General features: G+C 36.3%; 3 protein-coding genes and 1 long non-coding RNA gene across 5 annotated transcripts; 2 read left to right on the top strand and 2 right to left on the bottom strand.

Moving 5' to 3' along the window:
• Window positions 1–1,763: 1,763 nt before the first annotated feature.
• LOC139188776 (uncharacterized) lies at window positions 1,764–6,208 on the bottom strand. Its single transcript, XR_011572059.1, has 3 exons — window positions 6,073–6,208; window positions 4,438–4,502; window positions 1,764–1,902 (listed from the first exon to the last, which is right to left on the bottom strand). It is a non-coding gene; the product is annotated as an uncharacterized lncRNA (long non-coding RNA).
• Window positions 4,063–6,646, top strand: LOC103422312 (uncharacterized). 2 transcript variants are annotated; one of them, XM_008360361.4, is made up of 2 exons: window positions 4,063–5,564; window positions 6,043–6,646. In XM_008360361.4, exons 1-2 carry the CDS (start codon window positions 4,778–4,780, stop codon window positions 6,414–6,416), a joined length of 1,161 nt encoding a protein of 386 aa, XP_008358583.1. In that variant the 5' UTR covers window positions 4,063–4,777; the 3' UTR covers window positions 6,417–6,646. The 2 variants fall into 2 exon arrangements, with proteins under 2 accessions (XP_008358583.1, XP_008358584.1); XM_008360362.4 differs by having other exon boundaries at window positions 4,397–5,564; window positions 6,067–6,646.
• Window positions 6,647–12,028: 5,382 nt separating this feature from the next.
• Window positions 12,029–16,154, top strand: LOC103446058 (ras-related protein RABF2b). The gene is made up of 7 exons (XM_008385115.4): window positions 12,029–12,374; window positions 13,415–13,492; window positions 13,565–13,732; window positions 14,614–14,662; window positions 14,818–14,891; window positions 15,559–15,652; window positions 15,815–16,154. The coding sequence occupies exons 1-7, from the start codon at window positions 12,336–12,338 to the stop codon at window positions 15,913–15,915; spliced, it is 603 nt and encodes a 200-aa protein (XP_008383337.1). The 5' UTR covers window positions 12,029–12,335; the 3' UTR covers window positions 15,916–16,154.
• A 1,948-nt stretch (window positions 16,155–18,102) lies between these two features.
• LOC103446057 (probable aspartyl protease At4g16563) lies at window positions 18,103–19,422 on the bottom strand. Its single transcript, XM_008385114.4, has one exon. The coding sequence runs from the start codon at window positions 19,405–19,407 to the stop codon at window positions 18,136–18,138; it is 1,272 nt and encodes a 423-aa protein (XP_008383336.3). The 5' UTR covers window positions 19,408–19,422; the 3' UTR covers window positions 18,103–18,135.
• Window positions 19,423–21,989: the final 2,567 nt, after the last annotated feature.

Here is a 21,989-nt window from a genome sequence, read left to right as displayed (position 1 = left end):
TTAGATTAGCCGCCAACGGTGTTTCAACCCACGTCTTTATGCAATGGCTCAACACCTTTCCACCACTGTGGTAAAGGGCCACTTGTAGAAACCTTAGTCATGTTTGATGTGGAGGAATAGTCCGTCCATCTTAATCCTTCAAGTTAGAATCAAACATTCATGTTCTTGATTGATTGCACATGAACATTTAGCTAGTCTAGCCCTTTACATCCAACGTGGCTTAAAGTCACGACGTCTTGCAAAGACCCGAACTACAAGTACGTACCGACGCTGAATATCATCGAAATGTTTACAAAGTATACTTTTTGTGACGTTATACATATTTTATTATTTGAGTGAGTGTACCAAACATCCGAATATATCTATATCCCTTGTTAATCTCTGCCTTTTGAAGGATAATAGGGAAGCCTTTCTCCTTATCAAGGACTAATGTTGGTGGTACATGGATGGATACGTACAATACAAGCAATGATACAACAATTATATATGAAAATTACATAGTGAATGAACCCATGTCATTGGTTCAATATTGGTCCCTCTAAAATGCGACCTATTTTGGCATTTGATGAAGCCTAGCTATACATTAAAGTTTCATCACCCATCATCCATCAATGCCCATACCTTAACACCATGGTCTCTAAATTAATGTACAAAAAAATATAAATTTTCATAATCTGAAGTCATGGAATTGTTCTGTCATTGTTGCGAAAATTAGATAACTGAAATTAGGCTCATTAAGTCTCGAATTTTTGTGCTCGCAAGTATACGAATCAAATGATAACATAGCATATAAGCACGGATATCATCCCACAGAGATCGAATTGATTCTAAAAGTCTTACTAATTAAATTGAAACAAATCATAGCGGAGAAACTTCAATGGAAAAGATATGAAACTTTGAAATTAAACTAAAATAAAAGAAAGCTTTAAAATAAAATGCATGTAAATTATAAATTGAAAACATAAGAAAAGAAGACCTAGGGCATCCGAATTCACCGTAACCAATTCTACTTAATTCCCTTAATATGTTATGCTCAAGTTGTTCCCCAATATTGATGATCGATTTTCCCTAAATTATTCAACGGCCATGACATCTGGTTACATCAAAAGTATCCTTACATGTTAACCCTCTATGGCATCTAGACGGATTTAAACAAGTAAGAACTCATTAAGCTCTAAGGAAATAATTGGAAAATCACACAAACCCTAATTGCATGGCATCTACAAATAGGTGTTTATGGGATCAATTGCAAGAAGCTAAACCCAAGTTAAGCATCTACTATAACTTGCATCAAATCAACTTAACTTAAACCTAGATGGTGATCAAGCATCTAAATAAAAGTCAAGCGCATTACGAATAGCAAAAGATACTCAATAAAGAAGAAAAACTTGATAATAACAATGCCACAAGGCAATTAAGTATTCATGATCAGGCTACATCGTAGCCCTAGCAAAGAAAACTCCAAAGTAGCTCTCCTCTTTGCCCTTCGATCCTTGCCGCAGCCCTTATGTCTAATATGATAATGTTTTGTTTTGGTGACTAAATCCTTTCACAAGGAGAGTGGATCTCCTTAATATAAAACCCACGGCAAGGGTATTAAAGGCTAATTGAAATCCAATTAAAACCCCCACTAAAATCCTATCACTAATGGACTTGAAGTCCTTATTAAAGAAAATGAAAAACAAACGGAAATAATAAAAACTATAAATTAAGTTCTCTCCTAAATTCCATTGAATAGCATTCCCATCTCTATTTGATTCCAAAACTGCTCGGTTTCATCTTCTTGTTGTAATACACATGTCTTTGCACAGTTAGTTAGCCTCTTGTTCCACTGGAATTACGGTAGACACCTGAAATCTCCATTTTTCACTTCTTTTTTCACTTAACTCCCGTATTGAATGCCTATAAATTAAAACAATATAAATTAGTGCATTTAACCCCTTCATATAGACAAAATCCAAAGGAAATATATGATAATAATATATGAAAATATGCACCCATCAATCATTGTGGTGTTCCGGTCTAATTCTACAACGTTATGTATAAAAAATTTCCATATTACATTGTATTAGTAACATGTGTTCCGTTTAAGCTGCTGTCACACCTAGTCACCATCTTCATCACAATCCAAATCTAATTAATGGCAGATAGCTAGGACCCAGATTAAAATCATAGCCAATATAGAGAGATCACATTCACACATAAATGCATGAGCCAAAGAAGTAAGTATTTAATCTGCTAAATGACCATACTACCCTTGGTTTTGGTTACCCTAAAAGGAGCAGGCTAGAGGCCAAAAACTAAGAAAGAAAGGGACTAGTCGTGGGGTTCCATGACCCCATTGAAACCATCCTCCCTGGTCAAAACCCTAGTCAAAGCAACTTTGTCACATATATCACAAGTTGTACCCCACACAGGATTAGGATCTTATCCAGATCCTCTTTGTAGGGATCCGGATGATCAATCAATTGTATCCGTTCATCGTACATCGTGCGGTCTGAAATTATTTTGAATTTTTTTCATTTAGAATTGAACAGAAACAGTACCTAACGAAAACTAGTTGCATAATGTGCAATGAACATACACGATTGATTGATCCTCCAGATCCCCACAAAAGGAATCCTAAGAGGATCCTTATCCCCCCCCCAACACAATGTCCTAGCTAAGGGATAATTAATTTTTTGAAATGGCTCATAAATTAAAATGGACCTTATAAAAAGTTTTCATGTATAAAGAACACCGTCACATTGTGTTATGATTAATTCTACTCAAATTATAATTAATATTTTTATTAATATACTCTAAAAATAAATATATAAACCTTTGTTCATCGATAATATAACACGTAAAATAGTAGCATATAGCAGGTATTCTCATTACATGAAAAAGGTTCTCCAAATCCTCAAAAAGACGAAATTGACACTTGTATTTCACATAAAGAACAAAAGTGTCCTCTTCGAAGAAAGCACCAAGTTTTGGGGTTGTGTGGTAACTTAGTGAAAGTTTGATAGGGTTTTCATGCGACATGGGCAATTATTATTTTAACATTCTTTGTATGCATGGCATAACATGGGATTAAGGGACTAATTAAACTAAATCTAATTGATTAGGGTAGATTCTTAGTCATTTTTTAGGCTTTTGATGTAGATTTATCCTGCTAGATCTTCTTCCCCATGGAAAGAAAAATATAATGCTGCTTTTGCGCATTACCATGCACAACAATGCTCAACCCATCATTGCAAGAAATTAGTTCTCAACTCCCTAAAGAATATTTAAAGTCAATTATCAAATAAAAACAATCATAATTTAATTGTGTTTCAATAAACTTTACTGTTAATAAGACATGAGAGAAATGCTATGGGAACCCTTTTAAAGTTGAACATTTTTTAGACTTTGTGCAACTTTTATAAAATATTGTGCAAAAAATCTGAGTTGACAAAGAGTTCATGGAGAATCTTAAATTTGAGAGAGTCAATTCTCGTGCCAATATTGTAAAATATTCTACAAAAAACATGAGGTGATAGAGAGTTCATGAAGAATCGCAATCAACTTTCTCATTGTAAAGAGAACAGGCTATGGGATTTTCTGAGATTTGATTTTGTCAGTGAAATTCTTGTATTGTGCAATATAATTAGAAGTCTTTTCATGTTTTATACAATCATCCTTCTCATTATCATATAAATGACCATCAATATTTACCAAAAAAAAAAAAATACCATCAATATTAATTAGCTCTTAATATAATAATTAGAAGGATCTCACATGTTTGAAGCTCTCTTCGTACTATCATATGAATCACCGGCAATACTGCTTATATTCTTACAGAGTTAGGATGATCATTTTCACATTCCTGTTTTTTCTTTTACATTTCTCTCAATCTGTTTCTTTGACTTTCATTTAATTTATTCAATAAAAATTAACAACAAAAGCAGAAATGCAAGATCAGAAAGCTAATATTCTCTTCACTTTTAGGTTTTAGCTGTGGTTAGGTTAAAATGAAAAAAAAGAAAATCTACAATTTGAACGGGTGTCATGATGAGAGGCTACACCACGGGTAGGGGTGAGTGGTAGTCATGTATTGACCTCTCTAATGCCAGCAGGCACTGCATCTTTTTTCTCTTCAAATCTCTCTCACTCTCTGAAAATTTTTGGGGTTTGTTGTTGATGTCAGTTTGAATGGATTTGCTTGGCCTTTTCTTATAATGGTACTCTACCGTCACAGAGTCTCTCTCTCTCTCTCTCTCTCTCTCTCTCTCCCCTTCACTGTGGGGAGCAGTAGTGGTTTGAATAAGTAGATTCAGATTTGAACTTTAATCTTTGAAGATTTTACATGGTGTAAGATCAACCCTCAAGCTCTCAAAAAGGTTGAAAATTTTAAGACAAAAAGAAACAATACAAAATACATCATAGCTATGAGTTAATAGTGTAAACAGGTACCTCCGTCTCTACTTCCCACTTATCTTCTCCCCCTCTTGGTGCAAAAACCCAAAAACCCTCTCCTCCTGCAAAACCACAAACAATACATATCAACATCAAATGCCACTTAAGAGTGTTGTTTAAGAGCCCTAGATCATATTTAAGGTAACCCCGTTAATTACCCTTTTCCTAAATTAGCAATAATCTCATTGAGGTTTGACTGGTTTGAACGCCACAGTAACACATCCATCAAATCAAATCCACCCTCCATAAAGGACCCATTACACCATTTTTTTCCCTCCCCTCTCTCTCTCTCTCTCTCTCTCTCTAGGTCTAGGGGAATGCTGCATGCATTTTGGTGATGGCTGGACAAGGAGGAAATGGTACTAGCAGTGTGATCATGAGGGACTACAGGAAAGGGAACTGGACAGTGGGGGAGACAATGATTCTGATAGAGGCAAAGAAGATGGATGATGAGAGAAGAATGAAGAGAAGTGGGGGTGGGGAAGGGGGTAGTAGTAGTAGTGGAGGAACTGATCAGACAACAAGATCAATGGGGAAACCAGCTGAGCTCAGGTGGAAGTGGGTGGAGGACTACTGTTGGAAAAAAGGTTGTTTGAGAAGCCAAAATCAGTGCAATGACAAGTGGGACAATCTCATGAGGGATTACAAGAAAGTGAGAGAATATGAGAGGAAGATTACTAATGTGGGAGAAGGGAAAGGAGAAGAAGGTAGAGCATCTTATTGGAAGCTTGAGAAGAATGAGAGGAAGGAGAGGAACTTGCCTACAAATATGGTGCTTCAGATTTATGAGGCTTTGGTGGATGTGGTGGAGAGGAGAGAAGCTGCTGGTGGTGGTGGTTATCAGATTAGAGGTCATCAGGTGGTGGGAGGAGCTTCTGTTTCTGGTTCAAATGTTGGGATTAGTCCAAATATTGGGTATGGTTTGGAGAGGCCTATAATTAGTACCACTGGTGTTCATCAGCAGCCTTCTTCTTCACTGCCTCCTCCTCCTCCTCCAGTTCTGCAACATCATCATCATCAAATCTCAGTTCCAACAATTGCAGCATTGCCACTTCTTCCACCAGCTCCACTGGCAGCCCAACCACCACCTGCTCTCCAATACGCACAGGTGATGCCCACAGTAGGTACTCTCTCTCTCTCTCTCTCTCTCTCTCTCTCTCTCTCTCTCTCTCTCCCCCCATTAATTATTGGATTTTTCATTTTTATTATTCCACCAAATTTGGGAAGAAAATGCATAAGTTATTAGCACTAAAAGCACTTAGAGGAAGAGTTAATTGGATTACCAATAGCAGCTCCCTAGCGTTAATATGTTTAATCTCTTGTCATGAAGTAAAAGCTTAATTAAACAACTAATTTATTGGTACTTATATATTCCAATCAAACCATAAGTTCTGTTAAATTTTAGGCCAATTTGTCCACTAATAAAAGATTTATTTATGAACTTTCTATTATTTCATGGAAAAGAAAAGAGGGTAGTATTGATAATTATTGTGTGCATTGCATGGTAATGATTAATAATATGATGAGTTAGTATACATCGATTCGTTGAAATATTAGTGCAACAACATTTTTACTATTGGGAGACGTGTGAAATAATATCAGATTCTGATACAAGTGAGCATTCAGACTCACCAGCTAAAAGGAGGAGGAGGGCAAGTGGAAGAGGTGGTGGCGGTGGCGGTGGAGATCAAGGAGGAACCAGTGGAACTGTGAGCGCAAGCACCTCAAGTGAAGTGGGAACTGCCATCGCTGGAGGTGCTTCCGTGATTGCAGAAGCACTTCAGGGCTGTGAGGAGAGAGAAGAGAGGAGGCACAGAGAGATGTTGAGTTTGCATGAGAGAAGGCTACAGATCGAGGAAACTAAGACTGAGATCAACAGGCAAGGCATTAATGGCCTCATTGATGCCATTAACAAGCTTGCAAATTCCATCCATGACTTGGCTTCCAACAAGAACCAACAGCCACCTCCAAATTGATTAAATTAATTAGTGATCATCATCATCTTAATTAATTTACATTGATATTTTCTATTTATTTATATGACCATAAGATAGAAAAAGAGAGAGGTTGAGATTTCATTGACTTCATTTGGTTGATTGTACATAATTTATAAACCCCTTAATTTGTTATATTTTCCTTTTGACTAGATAAACCCCATTTGTGTTTTGAGTTTCATGTTATTGGATTCACTTACTAACGATTCTAATTATGTGTTTTTTTTGTCTTAATAACTTCTCATGGTCTATGGTTTAAATATTATCGTTCGATCATGTAGCTAGCGAGAACAACTTGCATATAACACAAATACATCGTCATTGTAGCGTCCTGTAGTAATAACAACGGTGTATCCATGCCACAACTTTTATCTCCTACAGTCATGAAATTATTTTCTTAAAGTTTTGAAAATGCATAATGCAGATTGCTGAGTCATGTTATATACAGAGGAATTAAACAGATGTTATGCAATTTTTCCCATGAACTCTCTCATACATATTAAAAATCAACTTAATAGGAGAGAAGTTAAACACAATATTTAACAGTATCCGCATATATGTACATATAATTGTACTATATGATTGGATAGTGTATGTCACGCAGTGAAAATCGAAGTGGAGATTGAGCTTATTCATGTATGGATCCAGATCCTCTCCGGATCTAATGACCCTGAGCTTAGAGATCAATTGATCCGGCCCGTTGAAATTTGATTAAACGGCTATAATTATTATAACTTTGAGTATGATCCTCTATTTGTAACTGTTGGATCAAATTTTAATGGATCGGATCAATTAATCCCTAAGCTCAGGATGTTTAGATCCGGAGAGGATCTTGATCCTTCATGTATCATTTATGAGGTACAGATGAGAGAGAGAGAAGAAAGCGAGTACTGATCAGTTAGCAGTAGAACTGCAAAAACGCAGAGAGACAAGTGCTTCCCAAAAGACTGGTCAAAGGCGACCAGTCAATGATCTCTGTGAGGGGGTAGAGAGAGAGAGGGGAAGGTTGCCCTTTGGACATTGCACTACAGTTACCAATATGCCATACATTGATCCTTCATCTGTCATCTTTTGTTGGTATTATTGGTGGTTGAATCAATGGAGGAGATGTTCTTTTATTTTCTTTCTCTTGTCCTGTGTGGTGTCGTTGCAAGCTGCAAAAGTAGGTTTTCAGATGTGAGAGAGAGAGAGAGAGAGAGAGAGAGAGAGAGAGAGATCATTATTGGCTAATTTGGTAGCCCTCGCTGGCTGTGTGCCTCTGACAAAAGGAGTGTGCTAAAGTTCAACTTTTTTCCCTTGGAGGGCATCACATACACATTCACGGTCACAGGGAGGAGCTAACCCCCTCGAATCTCGATTATATAAGTCTTTCTCCTTTTCATATAAAGACACCCACATTAATTTACATTACCCTTTTCTTTATCTCTGCTTAATTTTTCTTTTTCAAGTCAACTTTTTCCTAATTATGTATAGTTAGAGCTTTAATCTCCCTCTAATATCGTTTGTATGGAAAACTTGAACACGAGTTATAGTCATTGTGGTACTACGATATGTTTTATGGCTTTGCTTGTGCGATTTGCACTTGTGATTGGTTTTCTTCAATGTGTTGAGTAGGTTCTAGGTGATCTATGATTGATATCAGTAGATGAAATACTGTATGTAATTATATCTGTCAAAGAATCGTTAATGATTTTGGAATCCACTGTAAGTGAGGAAGAAAACTGTTATTGTATAACTTTAAAATGCAATATTTGAAAGAAAAAATGAAGAGGTACGTACCTATTACCATGCAAATAGTAAACTAACATCTTTGATGCATAGATTGACATATTGATTCATGTTATATGTAAGTGTTCGTATTACCATGCAAAGAGTTAGTTGTATAAGTGCCACGAGAAAATTTGGGTTGAATTCTGATGGTATAGTACTATCTCGTGACTGGTTCCATATGAGATTGAACTACTGGTGGATAAGTTGACCCAAGAGTCTAAGTCATCTGCATCAAGTTATATATATTATGAGTAATGTTACACACTTATTATCCATTTGTACCATCATTTATATTATTTTTTTAATAGAGGTAGAGCTCACTAACACATATCGTCCCATCTTCATTAGAGAGATAATACAAAATTAATGAATTTGCTTATGTGAAGCCTAGTCATTAAGTTTTATTCAGGTAAAAAGACTATATCAGGTTTTATGTAAAGAAAGTTAAACTTCAGATGCTAAAATCATATTTTTAATATTTTTTTACGTGTAGAGATACCTAACCTAAACCTGCATCGCTTGTTAAAAGATCAAACCATTATCTAAAAAACAAAGTAAACTTCAAAATACTACAAATATACAAAGGGGTCTTCTGCTCTCCTATAGCCATATGTATTTTGCCAATATATCCAATATGCAGGAAAGATATGAATACATGTTGACACTGGCAGAGGGAGGATTCTTTGTGAGAGAGGGTCTTTCATATACCTATTGAGAATAAATTTCAAACTCATAACATGAGCAATTGAACTAATTTTCACAAAATTGAAAAACCCACTAAATTCCATAGAGAGAATAAAAACAAGTGTAAATCAACTAAGTGGAAGTAGGGAGCCAGGTAACCAATAAAAAATAGGAAAACTAATTAAAAGGGCTTGAAAACTTTGAGTTTTAATGATAAGTACAAAATAAAAGGTAAAGTGAATAGTACCAGGATTGACTTTTTAGTGTAAAAATGTGGTTTTTCGTTAAAGTAAACAGTACCGGGTGCTTTTCGTTAAAGTTCCCATAAAAAATTTGAAATTATAGGGTGAAAATACAAAGAAATCTTATTTGAATCGTTTGACTGAAAAAGGAGAACAAAGAGAAGGGTTGCAGATAATAGTTGATTAAGTTGCTTTAGAAATAACATTAAAGTCTATTTTAAAATTTCATTCCTGAGTTTCACTAAACCACAAAGACAAAACAAATAAAACTGTCAGAAAAATATAAAACGCAAACATCATTGAACTCAACTTCTTCATGAGAACAATTCATCTTCTTTCTTATGTTTCATTGTTCTACAATTGCAAGCTTGAAGCGGCTAGAAAATTTTTAGACAGTTGTCATGATGGATCTAAAACCACTCTGGTCTTTTTGTAGCTCTGCCATGTTGAACATGTGCACTGTGCAAAAAAACGTAGAAAAAGCAAGCCCAAGGCATGAGAATCAAACACGTCATTGTAATGAATCAAAGGAAAGTACTTGTAAACATGTGAAATGATATCCGATCAGAAGTACGTACGTGGAGAAAAAGAGAGGTCGTACGTACCGCCACAGTGGAGGTGCGTGTGTGGATTTTTGCCTCTTTTTCGTAGTTCGCATTCACATGAAAAACACGATGTTTTTTTTTGAGAAACAGAAAAACACGATGTTTTAGGTTTAATCTTTGTGAGGAGTTATGAAGTCGGCTAAGTGAAGGAGTTGTGAAGATAGCCTCATACTTCCTTTACAATTATATTTTTATCTTTACAAACTTTAAAGTTCTCACTAATTAGGATAAATTCTGAAGAAAACTAATGAAAATGATTTAAAAACTTTAAGTTTTAACGTTAAAGACAAAATAAAGGATAAAGTGAATAGTACTACGATTGACTTTTTTAGTGTAAAAATGTGGGTTTTCGTTAAAGTGAATAGTACCATAAGCTTTTAATTAAGTTCTCTAAATTCTAATCAAGGTATAAAGATGTTGTTTGCTGCACTTAAAAATTTGTATATAGCTAAAAATTTTAGGGTCCTTTCGTTAACATTTTACAAAACAGTTTTTTGTTTTACAAATACAAAGATGGGTGGAAAATGTAGTTGGCAAACTGTTTTGTGAAAATAAAATCTCATATTTATTAAATCTAAGCTTATAGAACATCAAATTGATGTTTCTTTTGTTTTCCAAAAATAGTTTTCAAAATAATAGAAAATAAAAGATACATTATAAAGCCACTACTACCGTCATCATGTCCACCACCACCACCATAACATTCTTTACTATCTCACCATCATCATCATCATCATCACTGACATCACCCTCGCTACCATGGCCACCACCACCTCCCATCGTCTCGCCATGCTCAAAACGACACTACCACCACTTGCACCTCTGCTCTCACCACCACCACCACCACCACCATGTTATCCACCGCCATCACTCCCGTCACCATCACCATCACCATCACCACCTCTATTGTCTCACTGCTACGACCACCACCACTACCACATCCCCCCTCCCTTCATTACCCTCACCATGGCTACCGTTACCACCACCTCCATCATGCCCACCCCACCCTCACCACTACCACCTTTCTTAACCACGATAGCTGCCACCACTGTCACTATTACTACCAAACACAAATTTTGACATGTTAGCTATAGTTACCAGACACGTTGTCAAGGTTTTTAATTCTCAAAATTCAATCTTAAATACCACAACCGCCACCATTACTACCAAATACGAATTTTGACATTTTAAATATAGTTACCAGACCCATTTTCAAGATTTTCATTCCCAAAAATCAATCTTGAATTAAACTAACAAACACATGTTCAAATCATGAAATGCGAAGTCCTATTTGTCGTTTCTGTTTTACAAAACAATTCTTCAAAAATTGCTTTACAGAAAATTACCGAAAGGGGCCTTGGTTCTTGAACGCCTAATTCATGCATGTCACAGCATGTCTCATATTTTCTTAAGTCACGTGACGTTTCTTGTGTGACTTAACAGCTCACAAAATATTATAAGGGCACCCTCTTGGGAAAATGGTTTAAATCGGGATACAGGTTGAAGGAAAAGACTACAAATCACTAATTTAAAAGTAAATTGTAGCAATTGTCTATTAATTTTAACTCAATTAGAGCAATAGTTTCTCAACTAAAAATTCATTACCATTGGTCTTCCAACTCATCAAAACGTGTAGCTATGGTCCATCAACTAAAAATTCATTATCATTGGTCCCTCAACTCATCAAAACGTGCAGTTATGATCCCTCAACTAAAAATCCATTACCATTGGTCCCTCAACTTTAATCCAACTGGAGAAATGGTTTCTCAACTTTAACTCAATTGGAGTAATGGTAGCTTTAATCCAATTGTAGCAATGATCCTTCCAACATAACTCATTTTGAAAAAAAATTGACGAAATTGACGAAAAAGACCATAGCTAGACGTTTTGATTAGTTGAGGGACCCCAATTGTAGCAATGATCATTCCAACATAATTTATTTTGACAAAATTTTGACGAAGTTGACGAAAAGGACCATAGCTACACATTTTGATGAGTTGAGGGACCAATGGTAATGGATTTTTAGTTGAGGGACCATTGCTCCAATTTGATTAAAGTTGAAGGACCATTGCTACAATTTACTCCTAACTTAATTCCAAGAATGTGTTGGGCCTCAAAAGTACTAGGCGGGTCCATGAATGTGTTGGGCCTCAACTTCAAGTCCAAGCCCGTCCAATGAGCCCATTGTCTTGAACAAAAGGTGCCCAAGTGGAAGCTGAGTAGACAGGCTGGTTGGCCTGGTTGGACCGGAAGGATGAAAGAAGATTATATCGTCTCGTACGCTTTGCCACGCGGAAAACGTTTGGAATTAAATAAAAATAATAATCATCGGAAATAATAATATTCCGTAAAAAAAAAAGGTCATTTGCTTCAGTAAAGGTCTTCGCATTCGAGAAGAGAGAGAGAGAGTGAGAAGGGTTGTTGGTCTTGGCTTGGCTTTTAGGATCCTTCCTCGATTTGCCGCCTTCGTCTTCTTCTTCTTCCTCTTCTTCTTCTGCTTGCATCAGACCCCATCTTGCCTTCTTCGTCAACGTCTGCGTTCCTCTGCCTCAAATTCTGCTCAGTTTTCTGATCTCATCAATTTTCAATCCATTGCACTCATGGCCACCGCCGGGAACAAGAACATCAATGCCAAATTGGTACGCGTTTCTGCTTCTGCGAAAAGCCCTTTTCTTGAGCTTGCTTTCTAATCAATTTTATGAAATTGTGCGATTCTGATTGGTCTTTGATGCTGTCCTGTATTGTATGGGGTTTGTGTAATTTCAATTGGGGTTTTGGAAATCTTGTGTTTTTGATCGGTTTGTGTGCGATTCAATGAGAATTGTGATGTGGGTTTGGTTTGTTTCTCATGGAATTTGTTTGGATTTTGGATATTCTGATTTGGGTCTGATTTGTTCAGCTGTGAATTTTGGTCTGATTTGTTCAGCTGTGAATTTTGGTCTGCATGATTTCTGCGTAATGTTCAGATGATTGTGTATTTTTAGGCCAGTTCATATTTGGATTTATGTTTCGTTATTAATGGATTTGATTGCTTTAATTAACGGATTTGATTGCTTTAATTAACGGATTTGATTGCTTTAATTAACATAAAGGATGTGGGTTAACAGTATCTTTTTTTTCTTTTCTTTAAACCCTGGAATGGTAGTCAATTACGACATCATTTAACACCGAAATTTTGCTCTTTTGTTTTTCCATAGTTGTATTCTTGCTTGTGTATGGTCTTGGTTTTAATTTATTTTAGCATCCTCGCTGCAATGAGAAAAAATGGGACTGAAGGCTTATTAGGATTCATATCTGTTTAGACCAAAGTTATTACTCTTCCGTATTCTTGTTTATCTCGGTCTGGCTCCAATGTTTTAACCCGAGGGTCTCTGAGAACAAATGAACATACCGTGACTGGTGCAAGTCTCATAGCTTTCTCGGTATATGATATCAGTATTGCCACAATGCTACCATATTATAAGTAGGAATACAAATGTAAAAGCAGAAGTCCATGTCAACATAAAGGTTGCGCTTTCTTTGAAAGATATTTGCTAATATACTGGTCACTAATTCGAATATATGTAGGCATATGCAGCTTAGCATAATGTGATGTATAATTTTTAGTCATTTGTTTATTATTTTTCTTTGGGTATTGCATTTCGTCATTACCAGTTTGATGTTTGATGTACTGGTTCAGGTGCTTCTTGGGGATGTTGGAGCTGGGAAGTCTAGTCTGGTGTTGCGCTTTGTAAAAGGACAATTCATTGAATTTCAGGTTTGTTCTATAACTTTCAAAGGAAGCCTTTTCTTTTTGGTCCAGACCATTACCGTTTTTTGTATGATACAGGAATCAACAATAGGTGCTGCCTTCTTCTCACAAACATTGGCTGTAAACGATGCAACTGTAAAATTTGAGATTTGGGATACAGCAGGTCAAGAGAGGTACCATAGTTTGGCGCCAATGTATTACAGAGGAGCTGCTGCTGCAATTATTGTGTATGATTTAACAAATCAAGTGAGTATTCTGAAAACCATTTTTTCCAGGTTTGAAAATTTTAGATTTCCATGAAATTTATTTCTTTGTCGATGTTGAATTTGCATTCATTCACTAGAATCAAGGTTCTAAAAGACGCTAGGTGCTAGTCGGGCGGCGGGCTGGGGCCTAGCGCCTAGGTGGGGTCTAGGTGGGCGCCTAGGCTGACTAGGCGGATTTAAGTAAATCTATTATATTTCGTGTAAATAAGTGTATGTTTATACTTAATAATTAAATAAGTGCTTATGAACTTAAAAAAATAAAAATATTTTGAATAAATAATTATAAATATGGATATATGTGTAAAGTTTAAGGGCTTTATATGTTAGTTTCATAATGTTTTTCAAACCCATTCAACAAGTGGGATGGTAGGTGGCACGTTGGTATTGGGCAACAATTAAAAATAGGTTTGTCACGTGGGATTGGCAGAGGAAGTTTCCCTTTGCATTGTCTTCTTCCTCGAAAAAAAACTGTGTTCCTCATTCTCCAGATTAAAAACAGAGACCCTGCGTCTTTCCTTTCTCAACCATGCTCAGACCTATTGAGCCTCCAGCACCTGCCTAAGCGCCCTAGTTGCTGCCTAGCACCCTTAGGCGCCCGCCCAGGCTCTTCAGGCGCCTGCTTATTGTCTTCTCCGATTTTCCTCCCGATTGGGACTGAATCGGGGAGGATGACCACGGTGTAGCGCCTAGGCCGATTTTTAGAACATTGACTAGAATTAAAGCTTTTTAGTCATCCCTAGTTGAACGTTGTTTCTATTGGATATCTTATCATTTATTGCTTTTGTGTCTCATTTTTTCGCTAATGTGATATATTAAGTCAAATACATCTTAAATAGAAATTTAACTTTACTTTTCTTGTAGGCCTCATTTGAGCGAGCAAAAAAATGGGTCCTCGAACTCAAGTCACAAGGTATTTTTTATCACTTTATTGTACCCTGCAGACATTCCTCTATTTAATTGATGGGGCATGGAAACTTATGTATGCTAAGTTTTGGTACTGGCTTCTTTAGTTTTCCCATTATGACATTAATTTTTAATAATTTTATTTTTTTCTCACATGACAAGGTAACCCAAACATGGTTATGGCACTAGCTGGTAATAAAGCGGATCTGGTGGAGGCCAGGAAAGTGGCCGCAGAGGTAAGTCATTACTTTCTGCTTTCTTTTGTTCTGCTTACTGGTTGAACTTTTATGTCACTAGATATTTTTCCTGTCCAAACCCCTTATTCTTGAAAAGTAACAGCTTTCCAGATGAATGGAATTTAAAATTTTGAAGAATGTTATGAATATATTTTGGGAATCATTCGCTCTTCTTGTATAAAGTATGCTTATATATTAGTGTTGGACAACATTATTACAGTTTCATTCTTATAGTAATATCCTCCAGTTCTCCATTCTGCACGTATTATATGACATGGGTAACTGCAAGCTGTCTTTTTCTCTGCCCCTTTTCATCTTTCCAATGTTGATATTTAGTTTTGAAGTTTGAAGCAACTAAGCATATTTCCCTACGCTTGTGGACTGTAGTTCATGTACTCCAGGTTGTATATCTCAATTTGTGGTACTGCACTTTTCTGAAACTAGTGTTTCGGAAGTATGAAAATATGTGTGAAAAAGATTTAAATAATGTGAAATTAAAATTTATATTTGTTTCCTTGAAGAGGTTACTTTGAAAGAATGGACAAACAAAAGGAACTGTATAATAATGTACGATTTTTAGTGGAGCTTGCTTGACTAGAATCTATTTGTTATAACTTATATGTATATTCATTCTGAGTGCTGCTCGTATTTGCTGCTGCTGTTGTAGGATGCACAATCATATGCTCAAGAGAATGGTCTTTTCTTCCTGGAAACCTCTGCAAAAACTGCAGACAATGTCAATGACATTTTCTATGAGATAGGTACTTTTATAAGGTCTTTATAGGAGCAATAGCATCTACCCATTTCAGCGCAATGAATTAACCGTTAAAAAATGGATTTACGCATGTCTTTTTGCTTATTTGGTTTTTGTTATAATGTAATTTAGTGATCTGATTGCGGTTTTCTTCTGTTTTGGGGTACAGCAAAGAGATTACCTCGAGTGCAGCCTGTGCAGAACCCCGCAGGAATGGTTCTTGTGGACAGACCTTCTGAAAGGGTGGCAAGCTCGTCTTGTTGCTCATAGAACCTTCTGTGGTGCTTTCGGTCACTGCCTGCTCGGTATTTCCACAATAGCTCGCGTAACTCACGGTGGAAACATGATATATCAGCTGTTCGCTTGAATGTGTACATTGAATTCAGATTTGTATATGCATGTTTGTTTAGATATGGAGATTGTGATTGTCTGTTCGTGTAATGAAATGGTTTGGCATGAAAACACTCTCGGGTGTTTGGTAGTAACTAATAAGAATTCTTCTTCTTTAATTAGAACTGAACATGATTTTAGCGGGAACTATGAAGTCGGTCCTTGTTGCCCAGTTTTCAGCAGCCACACACAAAGTATATATATTTGCATCATTTTACAGTTCAGCTTAGTAAGAAAAATAGGGATGTTTGAAAATCGAAAATGCTGTGGTTAGCAATTGTCGGATTCACTTGGGCATGTTTGTTGGTGCTTAGTAGCATTATATTAGTTGGGTTCGAAAACTCGTCCGAACTTTCATGAAAATGTCTAGAGCTAAGTTTATTTTAATAAAAAAATCATGCTATAACTTTATTCAATTAAAAAGACAAATTTTTATTAAAAAAAAACTAATAAACCGGATAAAAGAACTTAAATTTTAATAAAAAATGCATAATTTTAATATCAGAAAAAAAATAAAAAAATAAAATTGACGTGTTTTCTCACACAAACTGGTTATGAAACTTAACGGTACTACATTCTTCTCTCTCCCCGTGAATTTTCTTGACACATTCTCACATTCCAAACACATTTTCTTCTAATTTTGTTCGATAATCATCAAATTTTCTATGTATCTCTTCAATTTCTTAACTTTCTTCACCAATTACTTAATTTTCTTTTATTGTCCACCCATTTGTGGCTTCCTCTTCTCCTCCACCTACAATCTCACCTTCTTCCTCTGCAAAATAAAAAAATAATGCAAACGAAATCAATAAAATCAAATACACCCATGGATATGAGCCCATATCGTACCCCCGCTTCATGTCCTTCAATTTCAGAAGCATCTCAAGTCTTCAATCATTTCAATATCTGTGTGGACTTAAAAATCTTGAATTTTGTTTACCTTACAATTTCCAAAGCAACTCACGACGCCGATGGTTTCGTGGATGGAAATTGCTGGGAACATCGCAGTCGTCTCAATGGTGCATCATTTAAATTAAAATTGTAGGTATAAAAGGTAGTGGCTTGGTAAATAAAGTTGCACAAGGTATTCTTCAGTGCTTCATATGTCCATAATATATAATATGTATTAGGGTGTGTGTGTGTGTGTGTATAGTACAAATATATAAAGGTGTGTGCTGTAAAATAGATATTGGAGCAATAATGATTGGAGTTGCTTCGGCAAGGCAATTTTTGGAGCCCAGTGGATGGGTACTGGAAAAAGAAGCAGTCAAAAGATGCAAGCAAAGGAGATTGCACGCACGTTTGAGAAGTTTTTTTTTTTCTTCTCTTGTCCTTATCATTAAGCTGACCCCACTTAGTGGGAAAAGACTTTGTTGTTGTTGTTGTCCTTATCATTAAAAAATTATTTAATGATTTTTGGTTAAAATTCAAAGTTTTGAATCTCTTTTCATTAGTTTTCATTTGAAAAAAAACATCTCCTTCAAGCTGTATCAGTACATCTTACCTATTGGTGTTTTGTTGGTGCTGTCCTGATAAGCGGCTTATTATAAGCCTATCTGCGGCAGAAAGCACTTTTGTTTTTCAACACGAAGATCCGACTCTTAGCACATACATACTTGCAGGCCTAACAGTCTAATCACATACCCTCCTACTACCTATCGTGCATGTTCAATGCTCTATTCTGTTCGTTTCGTATCGTTAGCTCGCAACTCTCAGTTGTTACCAATCGCCATAGGGAAGTGATTCCCGCATGCTCCTTTTCTCACTCTGTTTCTGACATTTTAAATTGAATAAACAAAAGGAGAATAAAGATAAGTAAACAATTGGTTCACAGAGAATATTGCTAATTAAGTTACTCCACTGCAAATGGTTCCATCTTCACCAAGCAACTGGAATATAACCAGCTCATCATTTTAACACAATGATATTTGGCCAAGAACAAAAAGCGAATTAAATTTATTGAAACAAAAATAAACTAGCTAAATACATTATGCAAAATTTCAAACTGCCGATGCCGAAGCCTCGTTATTTTGTCTGCTGAAATGCACAACTTTAAAACAGCAAGAACGACCGTATCATCAAAACTTGGGAGGGAGTTACTTAGTTTCTGTGAAGTCCTTGAGAGGCTGCAGCTGAAGCACAATCCATTGCCTGAAACCCAATTCTCTCTTTCGCCAAGTCATACACAACCTCCACATTTTGCTGCTGGAAGCTACCGAAAACCCCGGCTGGCCCGTAATCTCCATCATCCATTGTTTGGAACAACAAGCATTTCACCACACTCGAGTTTACTGGAGCTCCCATGGCATAGAAGTGATTTCCTTGGGGCAAAGCAAGACTCACATTATTCAAGAAGTGGAAAGTTATTGGAGGAAATTGTAGGTCATCCTGATTTGTGATAGTATTATTCATTGTGTATGGGACTAAATAACAAAGATCAAAAGAGGTCTTTGTCTCCATTTCCTTGGCTCTAGGATACGAAATCACCGACTCGAGAACGGAGAGAAGATTGGAGTATAATGGCTCAGGAAAATGAGTGTAAGTGGTTCCTGAGTCAATCAGCAAACCCCCATTTCCTTGTGAATCAAATTCTCTCAAGCTTGAGGGCACTTGTGTTACTGCACTGGCATTACCTATTGTGATGGCCTCTATACCAATGTAGTAGTTGTTAGGGTACATGGGACTCTTCAACATTGGAGTGAATTGCAAGTTTTCTTTGGAAGAAATAGCAACATCTCCTACAACTAGTGGACTTGAAACATTAGGGTTGTTTGCATACTTGAAAGCCAAGAAGCAATGAGAGAAGCCCTTATGTAGAAACCCTAACTGGGATGGGAGGGAAAGCGCTCCCCTACCAAACCCTGCAATCCCAATAGGCTCTCTATAGGTAGACCCGATGCACCCAAAACAAAACTTGGGAATTTCCATAGTGACAATATTGTTGGGGGTAGTACTAATTCCATGAACCCTTAGTGTGTCTCTACTAAGTGTCCCTTGGACAACCCCACCTGCGCCATAAGTGTAAGCAAATGAAGGGCATGGTCTAGGACATGTGTCCCTAAGAAGGGTAGCAAGCGAGCATCCAACAATGGTGCATGGATCGATAGAGTTATCTGAGCTATGGATGTCAATGCAAAAGGAGCTACCACAAAGGTCTCTAAGAGACGAAGAAGAAGCTGAAGGGGAGAAAGTGGGCATTAGGTTGTTGTTCCTATAGTCATCACAATCTATGCAAACAAAAGAAAGATTGCCACAAGGAACCCATGTTAGGTCACTCCCAGTATCCATATATACTTGAGTGACTTGTGGGGGTGTCCCTAAACTAAGAGATATCAAATACCCATCTCTCACTTCCCTCAATGGCTCTACCATGTCTGACACTTGTGATGGCATCTTTTTCGAGTAAGAAGATGCTTTCGGGCTTGGAAGGGAAACCTGAGAATGTGTTAGTCCAAGCACCAGGGAAGTAGAACTGGAGCTATGGCTGGCTAGGGTTTGGTTGAAATTGAAGAATGTTGCAACGGTTAGAAGGAAAAGGAAGGTAGTGGTGAGGGGTGTTGCCATTTGGGATCAAAAGATTAGGTATAGAGACAAGTGAATCCTTCTCATATGTAGTACCTATTTATAGAGGTCATTAATTCAATGAATTAAAAGGTAGACTAATTATCTGAGCTGCATTAGGGTTTTCTCATATGGAGTAACAGATGTTTATCATCCAGAGGTTCTGAATTAAAATTGCGAGTGTGTGTGCGCTACACGTACGCACGCACATGAAGGGATGTATAGCATCCGTGCATGCTCAGATATAACACACACACAAACAGAGACCAGAAATCATAAAAAGGCTGTGCATGCTTTATTGTATATTATACACAGTTTTTGGTCGACTAAGCAAATTCGAACACCCGATGAGAAGTTGGATTAAAATTTCATGCGTTGTAATTTCTTTGCTGTTGCCAAAATGTGAAATTTTATTAAGAATAATTAGCAAGTTCATGCATCATAAACTCCTAGATACATAATGGAACTCACGAATCACGATCATGCCCTGCAAATCTGCTAAGCTTCAAAAACTGCGAGTTTTATGGGTCATATTAACATTATCGAAAACAAAAAAAGAACATAGAATTTGGCTCTCGGCTGGAGATGACGCAACGTCCTCAAACCACAGGATAATACTGACGAGGACCGATCCGTTCTTGCTTGCCATTCCATAAACTCACATGGGTTTTACTACCATTTCAGGAAGATTACTCGTGTTAGTATACCCCCTAATAAAAATTGTATCTGTACATGCTTAGAACATAATACATGCCACTAAACCCTAAACCCTAGCTGTACCTGTACTTTGCTGCATAGTTTACATGCTTAGAACATAATTTACATGCCACTAAACCCTAAACCCTAGCTGTCGCTGTACTTTTAATGCATACTTTAACGGATTCAGAATGTACTTTCAAATGTTAATAAAATACGATATTGGAAGATGGCACCTGGCCATCTTTTCTGCAATTAAGTTTGCTGATATCGGCTGCTGGTCGAATGCACCTTAACTAAGCTTGCACTTTTGAATTGTTTTTTGCATGATATATGGTTCTATCTAACTTTTCGTTTATTAGTTATAAAAGTAACGCATTATATTATCAGCCTTGAAAAGTATTTTGTCACAATAGCTTTTCCCCAACTAATTCAGTTATGATTTGCACTATGCGGCTACCCTACTCACTCAACACTTTTGATACCTACGTTTGGTGAACCAGATTTTATTGAGAATATTAATTAGTGTGTGTGTATAAATACATTTGTTTATTTTTTGTCATATCATATACACACATCCAGCCTTGAGAACTACATCAAATATCATTAAAAATTAATATCAAAAGAAGAAATATTACAAACATTATTTAAATATTACACGTCTCGCACTTTTAAACAAAATATAATAATTAAGTTTACATTATCTAATTTTTCAACTAATTTTTTTCCAGTATAAAATAGTTAATCCATTTAATCTTTCTTGTGATATAATCAGTGTTTAAAATATCGGTACAGGTGAAAATATTGATATCGATATCGGTTGCTATCGATGGAAATAATGGAAATTTATAATGAAATTTTTGGGATTGTCAAACATTGATTTGGACAAAATATAAGAGTTTCTCCAATATTTAATAGATGTATAAGAAATATCGACAATATATGTCAATTTTAGCCTAAACTTAAAAGTTTCTTTGATATAAGGTGAAGTTCAGACTTTTTCCCCAATTCCATACCTTTCTATGATTTTTGGATATTTCCATGGAAATATCGACTATATCGAAGAAATTTTAAACCCTGGATATAATTGACCGAAGATAAGATTTGATCAAATTTAATTTTGAAAAATTCTTTTTGCAGAGGCAGCTGTACTTGGTATGGTTAACATAAAGACTAAAAGTCTATAAACTTCTTATTTGAACAAACACAAAGTTTATAATATCAAAAAATGGGGATTAGTTGTGGGACCCATTCCATATCGAACTTCAACAATTCGAGCCGTCAATTTTGTAAGTCTCGATTCATAGATGATCTATGAAAAAATTCAATTCAATTCGAAACCATTTACCCATTTTGTTGTCACGATGAAATTTTAATGTTTCTTATAACACGGTGTTCGTAAATTTCTTTGAACTCAATTAGATGCCTCAAATATTTACAATTTGGCAAATATTTGCAAGGATGATCTATGTGGTGCAACTTGAAAAATAGACCGTTCGGATCGTTAAAGTTCAATGTGATGTGAGCCCCATAAAGAATATATATATATATATATATATATATATATATATATGTTTTCGTTTCAATGATTTCTATCTTCCACTTGTTCCATGTAAACGGTCGTTACTTGCTAATTTGTTATGCATCCAGTGCTCCCTCGAGGCTGATTGTGCCTTTCGGCAAGGGTTTCTATCTTC

This window comes from Malus domestica, chromosome 10, assembly GCF_042453785.1.
Source record: "Malus domestica chromosome 10, GDT2T_hap1".
In the NCBI taxonomy this organism is placed as follows: domain Eukaryota; kingdom Viridiplantae; phylum Streptophyta; class Magnoliopsida; order Rosales; family Rosaceae; genus Malus; species Malus domestica.
The sequence above is the reverse complement of the archived record's forward strand: the minus strand, read 5'-3'. Positions and strand labels throughout refer to the sequence as shown.